Below are 10285 nucleotides of genomic sequence, written 5' to 3'. Positions count from 1 at the left end.
AGACAATTGCACGGTGAGGATAACCATTTATATCAAAAATGGAAGTTAGTTTGAATCGGGGTCTAACCGTAGTATTTTTTTAAAAAGAAAAATATTTTACCATTTTCTAATTTATCAACCATTTCTTTTTTAAATTGGACCATTTTATATGGTATAACTTTATTTTTTTTCTTTTATATCTTATTTATTTTATTGTCAAATTTTTTCTATTTAATCTAATTTAAAAACAGTATAAATACACAAACTTTACAACCAAATAACAAGCCAAACTAAAGTTGTAAAGAATTACTGTATTATTTTATATTGCTCAATGAAGAACCAAATCTCCACACCATTCTATTTCTCTTTCATTTTGGTTCTGATTGTTGCAGGTAATAACCCCCTCTACAATTATGGTTCTGATTCCTCCTTTATATCATGATTGTTAAATTAAGTATAAAATCTCATGATTGTTAAATTAAGTATAAAATCTCATCTAATCAGTGTTTCTTACTTTGTATTATTATACAGTACAATGGACACAGGTAGAAGGTGAATGCACAAATATCGTGGGTCCTTGTGAACGTTGTTCTTTTGTGTGTGACGCTTTTGCAGCAGGATCTAAGGTTTTAGGACATGATTGTAGCTTCAACAATTTATGCACTTGTACATTCGAAGAGCCAGCAAAAGGAGAACCTAAGTGTGATATTGGTCTTGGACTTTGCACAAGTGATTGTGGAAATGATTGTTGCAACAAAAAGTGCACTAGCAAATATCCTAGCACAGGCAGTGGAAGCTGTGTCAACAAATACGGTGTCAACTATTGTTCTTGTACCTATAAACGTTGAGTTTGTTTTTATTTGATCTAGATATCCCAATAAAAGAGTGTACTCCTTTCTTCTCATTAAAAATACACGTTAATGAAAATGATTTGATATGCTGTAGAAAAGATATTTAACATTAAAATGCCTATCAAAGCAATTAAAGACTAAGTTAACGTAGATAATATCTAGATATGATTTTCGTAACTCGACTCACTTATAGTCAAATTAATTTATTAACAATATATACATTTATTTAAATAAAACACACACAATATATATATATATATATATATATATATATATATATATATATATATATATATATATATATATATATATATATATATATATATATGTATTTATTTTTTAAAAAAAATTAGTGAATACATCTCCAAATAAATTTGAGATTAATTCGTAGATGTATCTCTAAAAATATTATTTGCTCTAATTAAATTTAACAAATATTTTTTGTTATTTATTATTTAATTTCATATCATAGACTTATATTAATGTTTAGTTTTACAATTTAAAATATTTTTAATAATAATACTTTACTTTAATTACATTATAATATCTTTTGAATTAAATTTATTTTTGATTAAATTTAACAAATATTTATCAAAAATCAACAATAAAAACTAAAAAAAGATTTAAGTAAAAATAAAAGTTTTATTTTTTTAGTCAAATTGTAAAAAATTCCAGTTTTAATTATATAAAAGATACTAAATTTAAAAGTTAATTATATTTTAATAGCATTATTATTATTATAATTATTATTATTATTATTATTATTATTATTATTATTATTATTATTATTATTGTTATTATTATTATTATTATTATTATTATTATTATTATTTAACTTGACTATGGTATTAATTGTATGATTTTATACCATAAATTTATATTAGTATATATTTTTCAATTATTTTAGGCAAAATTATATATTTTCTAATATACAATTAAATATTTATTTATTATTAATAACTTTTAAATAATTACAATTAAAATGTTCTTTAAATATCTTAATGCATCATAACAAAATACAGTCAAAATACATAATTAATATTGGAACCAATCATGAGTTAACCCTTGCATAAATTCAGAGATACATTTTCGAATTAACTTTAAATAAAAAAATAATATTTGATGCGTCCGAAGATGTAACTTCGAATTCATTCAAGAATATTTTGGAATTTTTGAAGGTGCGCCCATAATACAAGGGTGAAAAGAAAAATTGTCAATAATTCTCCAACAAAACTAAATCAAACAAAAGAGACAAAATTGAGTTTCAAATATTATCAAATGGATTTCATATATACAAATATTACTTTGTTCTTTTTCCTTTGGGGCATTATCACATCAACATTATTCATAGTATCTAAGAGAAGAAACAAATATATCATAACACAAGAACAAAACCAACATGATAAAAGATAGAACAACAAAGTAAAAAATGGGTTCACTCCTCATTAAAAAAAAACTTATTTATTTTTTCTTTGGTACCTGCACAAAGCAACAACAATTTTCAATGAACTAATTTTTCGTGGATGATTAGACACCTTTAAAGCCGATCTCTTAAGTACACTCAAGATTGCTAGAAGAGTTTTTCAAGGGCTTTTTTCAACCATGCTTCCCCGTCATATATGCTAACCTCCTTGTAAATATACTTCAATAAACCCCGAAGAAAATTCGTGTCCAAAAATTTGGGAACTTATTTGTGAATTGTAGACAAAACATGTATTACCAGAGATATAATACCCTAAAGAAGAGTATACCTCTCTCTGCGGGCTCAACATGACCATGAAAGAATTGTCATAAATAGTATATTTCAGATTTAGCCCATCGCTTCTCCATGAGACGCCCATTTTCTTTGTCATTAAAGGCCCCTGTTGCAATCTGGAAGAGACTTTTGTGAGTGGCATGTTCGAGTGGGATAATAGTAATACTTCATTTTGTTTTTATTTGTATATATGGACCGGATTCCTATAACTTCTTCATCCACCTAGGGATATTCATCAACATCATGAGGTAGTTCTAGAATTGATGGTGACACATTCTCCCCCATATATATTTTTCTATTTAAGGATAACAAACTCTTACCATAAGTATTCCATCTCGATCTTTCTTCAAACAACCACCTCACTTCATGCTTAGAAACCACATGCTTAAACATCTATTCTAAATTACATTTTATGCCATATGATTGTCATGAGGTTCTTTATAGGATTGAGGTTAGTCATATGGATTTCACCAAAGGTAAATTTAGTGCCAACCTGTTAGCCTCATTTCAGTACATGTAGGCTCCTTATCTCCAAGGTTGGCAACCACTAGTTCAATATTGAAATCAACATCGTTAATCTTTAAATCACTAAGGCCTATAATAGGGATTTTTAAATATGGATTTCCTAGATTCTCCATATTGAAAAAATATTAAAATTTGCATAAATGAAAAAAAGGAAGAAGAAGAAGAAGGAAATACATTGTGCAATGAAGGTGAAGACACTACCCCAAAAACACATTTAAAGTCGCACGTGAAATGCATTTAACTTCGACTATAGAAGCTTGGTAACAAAGGGCGTCATGAAAAGCTTTCACTTTATACCCCAGTTATTGAAAAATTAAGGGCTAAAGTTATATGCACATGAGTTTGATCCTTAACAAAAGCTTTTATATATTTTCAAAACTAGCGTCACATACCTCTCAATTTATGAACAAAACCGAGGGGAAAGATAAATTCTTTAAAAAAAAATACTTGTTACATTGTTTACACATAATATCAATAAATTTATTTATTTACAAACTATATTTTTTTGGGTTAATACTACTTTACCCCCCTACCATATAAGCGAGATTCGGTTTACCCCCCTTTAAAAAAAAAACTTATTGGACAAACCTTGCAAAATAAAGATTCCATCAAATTTGACCCTCATCAGTTTTTTTGGCCAAGATTCTTAGAATCTTGCCTACGTGGCATTTTTGGTAGTGCTGACTGTACAGCACATTGCTTATGTGGCACAGTCAGCACTGCCACGTGGAATTTATTTATTTTTTTAATTGTTTTTTTTGAAAAATTTTTTTATTAATTTTTTTTAATAAAAATTTAATATTTTTTTAAATTTTTTTTTTAATTTTGTTGATTTTTAAAAATTTTTTTTTAAAAAAAATTAATATTTTTTTTTACGTTTTTATTTTATATAAATTATAAAAAAATTGGAAAAATTAAAAAAAATTTACGTTTTTATTATTTTTTTTTCCAAAATTATTTTACTGTTTTTTTTATTATTTTTAAAATTTATTTTTATTATATATAAATTCGCAGGTATTTTCAAATCCGTAGGTAAATCCACAGGTATTGTCAAATTCGCAGGTAAATCCGCATGTATTTTTAAAGGTAAATCCGCAGGTAATTTTAAATTCGTAGTTAAATCCGCAGGTATTGTCAAATCCGTAGGTAAATCCGCAGGTATTTTTAAATCCGCAGGTATTGTCAAATTCGTAGGTAAATCCGCAGGTATTGTCAAATTCGCAGGTATTGTCAAATTCGTAGGTAAATCCGCAGGTAAATTCGCAGGTATTTTTAAAGGTAAATCCCCAGGTATTGTCAAATTCGTAGGTAAATCCGCAGGTATTGTCAAATCCGTTGGTGAATCCGCAGGTATTTTTAAAGGCGTACGTAAATCCGCAGGTACTGTCAAATATTTTTTAAAAACGTAAAAAAAATATTAATTTTTTTATAAAAAAAAAAATAATTAAAAAAAAAATTAATTTATTCAAAAAAAAATCAAAAAAATAATAAATTCCACGTGGCAGTGCTGACTGTGCCACATTGCTTATGTGTTGTACAGTCAGCACTACCAAAAATGCCACGTAGGCAAGATTCTAAGAATCTTGGCCAAAAAAACTGATCAGGGTCAATATTGATGGAATTTTTATTTTGCAAGGTTTGTCCAATAAGTTTTTTTTTAGAGGGGGGTAAACCGAATCTCGCTTATATGGCAGGGGGTAAAGTAGTATTAACCCTATTTTTTTATACATAATATTACATTGTTTACACATAATATTAAGATAAAAATTAATTTGTCAGTGAAGATCAGATGTTGGATCTTCGAATCATTGAATCTTGGGAAAAGTCAAATGCTGGATGCGAGTATATTCTCAATGACTTTTGCTTGCATTTGTTTATGATATAAACCAAAAAAAAGAGTTAAATAAATAAAACAAATATTCAAGTTATATGATTTTCTGCTCTAATAAATATTTAAGAACACAAACCTTAAACCCAAATAATTTTCTGCTCTTGAAATCCATCATAGAGAACTTTTCCAAACGTCTTTACGTTTCAAACGCTTCATATTTCATTATCAATTTTAATATTCATAATGATTTTATAATGGATGTCTTTTAGGTTTCACGCGGATCACTAATGGCAGTGGCTTGAGCATTGATACTCATTAAATAGATGACAAAGATTTGTTTAAGGACAATGAATATCCTCAATAAACATGCTTATATATCCCCTAGGTTATGAAAAAAACACAGGTAAAAGGTGTTTCTTTCCACATACTGCGTTGTTTCAGTTGAAAACCGAGGTGAATAAGCTTCTTATAAAAAAAATACATTATTTACACACAATATTAAAAATATTATTTACAACAAATCTAGATTCATCATCGTCGTTATTATTCTTGAAGAACAACAAATCTTTGTTGTTATCCAGATTTTGTTGCATATCATTTGTTTAAAGTTCAATGGATTGAATGCATCCAACTTCTGATAATTTATATGTTCCAACAATTGAAAAATGTTTTTTCTGCACTTGTAATCCATTATGTAAAACTTTTTCAAGCTTCTTTAAGTTTCAATATTTTATTATCTTAAGCAAATGCTTTCACAAGAAAGAGAACAAGATATATAGTGGTGGAAGTAGATAGTTTCTCGTAGATTGATGTCTTAGAAATATCTTGAGCGTTGTTCCTTTACGAATGTGGGGTATAGATTCTTTGTTGTAGCTATGTAACAAAACAACATGGTTTTGTTTTAAAATCGAGGGGACAGTATTTTCTTTTTTAATTAAAAAATAAAATAAGGAAACCCCGTAATAAGTTTCAAGCAAAAAATGATGAATGATAAAAAAGTGAAAGCAACGTGTCAAGTTTCCATTTCAATTTTTTATCATTCACCATTTTTTAGGTGCAATTTACACCATGTTTATGAATAAATTTCTCAATATTGTCAACCGAGGAAAGAAATGTTGCTTTCTTTGATTGACAATATATGAAGATTATTTAAAAAATACAACAACAATATCAACACCATTATGTGAGATAGATTGCAAGAGTAGAAAAATGTTTTGTTTAAGATAGAAGAACACAAAACATCGAAGATTTTTTCTATCTTGCAATCCATCTCAAAGAATGATGCATACGAGTTTGGGGCGGCGACATATAAGTTATGATTAGGATAAAATCTATTTTATGAGTGTTTTTATAGTAAAATATCATTATTGTATCCTTCGATTATTACAGATACCGAAGGGAGAGATCATTTGGTTTACAAGTAAAAATAAAATAAAAAGAAAGAGTTCACTTATAAAGAAATAAAAACATAAACGACATTAGTTGGGATTATTTAATCCCTCAATTATTACGAAAAATCGAAGGAATAAATCATTTAGTTAACAAATAAAAAATAAAATAAAAAGAAAGACACCACTTATAAAGAAATAAAAACATAAACTGCATTAGCTGAAATTCAAAGCATGTTCTGAATTGTTTTTCCTCTCAGTTATATTTAGAAACCGAGGGAATATGTGATTTTTATTTTTAAAACAATTAAAACATGGAGCATCCAAGGATTATACCTTGCTTTTTTGTTATATGTGAGATGAAATCATTGTCATAAAAAAATAATTTTTCTAGAATTGAGAGGATTCGAAGTAAGAATGTAGAAGAATCTATAATAAGAAGATTCAAGACCTAAATATATCTAAACAACCAAGTGTTTCTTAAACAAAACTCTCCAAGTGTTTCTTAAACAAAACTCTCCCTGACAGCTCTTGAGAGATGAAAATGAAGTCGAAATATGGAAAGAAAACTCAAGTTCTCACTTTATAGGCATGAAAGGCTTCAAGGTTGATGGCTACGACTCAAAAGAAGATCTAACATCCTATCCAACTGCTTAGATGAAATCTCGAATCCATAAATATACTTGAGTGCACTCGAATGAGCCTATGCACACCATATATTTAACCTACACAATAGGTGCACCTAGAGGTATTTGTCTATAAAGGGAGCATTAAATGCACATGTTCCTAATACAAACCCCACTTATCACCATAATAAATCTCTATCTTCATAGGATATATTCTTAAGAAACAATCTCCATATGTGATACATATTCTTGAACTAGTTTCATTATTTTATGCATCAACACTTCTCGCTTTATATATGATAGCAAGGACTTGAAGAACAACTTTTGTGGATTAACCAAATCCTATTAAGACAAATCCAATTTATATGCCCATCCAATAAGAGCTTCCCACTTGTTGACATACAGACAAACTTCATTTTTTAACACCACATAGGTACCTAACCCCTCTCTTCATCTCAACCGTTGATTTACTTCCAACAGACACACGCACTGAACACTAAACCAATGGAAAACAATTCTAATCGCCATCTTTATATAAATATGAACATGAGTCACACCAAAGTATTCTTTTACACACATTTGCAAAGTTCAACCTCATTCAAACACTGCCTTGAATGTTGAAGTACTAGTATTTTCTAGGTATCTCCCTCTTATCTCTTAAAAACTGTTATGGACTGGGCCGACGCTTGGCCCAAATATAGCGCAAGACTAAAATCCATCCTAACCAAAAGGAGGGCCTAATCGAGCTCCTTGTCGCCAGGGCCCGAACATTGGGCAGGGACAGCTTTTGGTTAAACTTGACAAGGCCACTAATCCCTCGAGCAGGACGGTGGACCGAACAAGAGCGCCTTCATGGTCCCGAGCAGCGTTTCCGTTTTCCATCCCTTAGAGAACCCTCCTCCTCGTAGGGTTTATTTTGTCTCCAACCCCCCGAACAAGGCAGAATCTACACATTCCCGAGAAAATCGCGTCTCCCGTAAAACTTCAGAACGATTGACCCAAGATGGAGATCACATGCTGGTCTCCACTAGACACGTATGATCCTGACAGTCTCCATTTTAGGCCTGGGCATCCAGTCCAATATAGAGATCTTGGCCCAGTGCGGGGGCTATAAATACCCTCTTTCACTAGAGGGTCAGGTAACTTCATTCATTCTCACTCTTACCTTGTACTTGCACTCTGATTCCTCTCTCTTCTCACTTTGGTATTGGAGTACCTTGCAGGTACACCCTCAATTCATTCGAAGTTCATCTGTTGAAGACCATCGACGATACAACAACCACTGTACTAAAAGCTTTAGTGCAGTGGTTATGTTTTACCTTTCAATTATTTATATTTATATATAAAATAAGAGCAAATTATAATAATCCATAGCAATCGTGCAATATTTTGTGTCCATAACATCTATAAAGAAACAAAAAATTATTTTAAACCAATAAATTTATAGATTACAAATCAACAATTTATCAATCATAAAACATATCTCTTTAGGGGTGAACAACTTGATAAAGTCCAATATACTTCATACTCCCTCCATTCCTATTTATAAGCAAATTTTAACTTTTTACATTCATTCAATAAATGATGTATTTAGTCTTTATATCATCCAAATACAACATTTATTGAATGAATCTAAAAAGTCAAAATTTGCTTATAAATAGGAATGGAGGGTGTACGTATTAATCTCATCATATTCCATAATTTAAACTAAAAAGACCCTGAAATTATTTAACATTCAACGTTTTTTAGGATAGGAATAAAATCCTGAACAGTTCGCATATTTAAAATATGTACAAATTTATGTGAGTGATTGAATCAAAATTTGGGGGTGAGTAGTATGATCCTTGGGGTGCCATAATCAGTTTGTTAAAAAAAAAAAGGTATCCTGAGCCCGTAACCAAAAAAGGACAGATCATGAGTCACACAGGATAAATATTAGAGACGACGTCGTCCAATACGCAATCTTCATATGCACCACAAACTCTATCGAAACCCTAATTTCTTTCCTCAACTTCAGCCGCAAGGCCATTCTCTCACTGCCTCATGAATCACAATTCTGATTATGATTCTGTTATCTCATTCAACCGCTTCCTACGGATCAGTAACACCCCTCTCTTCCTCCAAGGCCAACAACCACTACTTGCTTGTTAGATCAGTTTCTATGGTTGCCAAGATTCGGAAGATGTTGTGTACCATAATCTTGGCTACTGTGTTGAAGGTGTATGTCTTAACGGTGATTTTATCTGCATCTTTGCCTTTTGCGAAGCTGTTCAAGATCTTCTAGTTTCAACATTTTAATTACATAACTGCAATCAACGGGTTATGTAAAATGTTTGAAATATAATCTGTCCGACTATCAATCGAGATTGATGTGGTAATGTACAACACAATCATTGATAGTATGTGCAAAGATAACTTTGCAATATATTATTAATGTGATAATGTACAACACAATCATTGATAGTATGTGCAAAGATACATTTTGTGATAATCCTTGCATATTGATAGTATGTGTAAAGATAAATTTGATTTAAATGATGTATTTGTTTCAGATTTATAATATAAGAAATTTGGTCTAATATTGTCTCTGTATTATATTGTGAATTCATCAACATCTATATATATCTATATATGGATGTTGTGGTAGTTAAATTCTATAGTATCATGAATAATGGATTATCTAAAGCAATGAATCTTCTTTGAAGATCTATTTTAAAGATCTATTATGCTTACATCATGATAAGATGCATAATAGAGTTCTCCATGACCATTTAAATGATTCTTTATTATTTGCCTTGTGCAAAACTTAAGAGGCAATTGTATTACTCAAGAAAATTGAAGACAAGGCATTCAATTGTAGACATGTAATTTGCTTATAGATGATTTGAGTCAAAGTGAAAGACAATAAAGTAGCTTTGTACAAAGTAGTGTTTGCCTTAGTTTCTCCCATGTTGTAACTTATGAGCTAATGTCAAAACTGAAAGCTACTTGTTTCTCCAGGGTTGTAAAATTAGGTTAGATGCTTACTAGTTTCATGCTGTTTTAGATTTGAATGAGAACCATCATGTTTGTTTTGATAGTTAGTTGCACACAACAATGTTTTAAATATCAGACCATTTTTAAAATGCCAAGATTCTCTAGATTTTGGAATACTTTAGTTTTAGTTTGCTTTAGTTTTCTTGTGGACCTGCTAGAATTTAATTCATAAGCATAACTTGTTCGCATTCAATGAGTAGAAAATGTGTTTAAGTTTCTTATTTATTTTTTCCTTCATTTTATTAGTCCGGGTATCTTTGAAGAGGTCAAAGTTTGAATCTTTGTTTGGTTGA

The 10285-nt window shown here is 29.8% G+C and overlaps 1 protein-coding gene across 1 annotated transcript; it reads left to right on the top strand.

Moving 5' to 3' along the window:
• Positions 1–269: 269 nt before the first annotated feature.
• On the top strand, positions 270–960 carry LOC131600183 (putative defensin-like protein 180). Its single transcript, XM_058872382.1, has 2 exons — positions 270–371; positions 511–960. The coding sequence occupies exons 1-2, from the start codon at positions 311–313 to the stop codon at positions 825–827; spliced, it is 378 nt and encodes a 125-aa protein (XP_058728365.1). The 5' UTR covers positions 270–310; the 3' UTR covers positions 828–960.
• Positions 961–10285: the final 9325 nt, after the last annotated feature.

This window comes from Vicia villosa, linkage group LG4, assembly GCF_029867415.1.
Source record: "Vicia villosa cultivar HV-30 ecotype Madison, WI linkage group LG4, Vvil1.0, whole genome shotgun sequence".
In the NCBI taxonomy this organism is placed as follows: Eukaryota; Viridiplantae; Streptophyta; class Magnoliopsida; order Fabales; family Fabaceae; genus Vicia; species Vicia villosa.
Note: the sequence above shows the minus strand (reverse complement) of the source record. Positions and strands in the feature narration are given on the sequence as shown.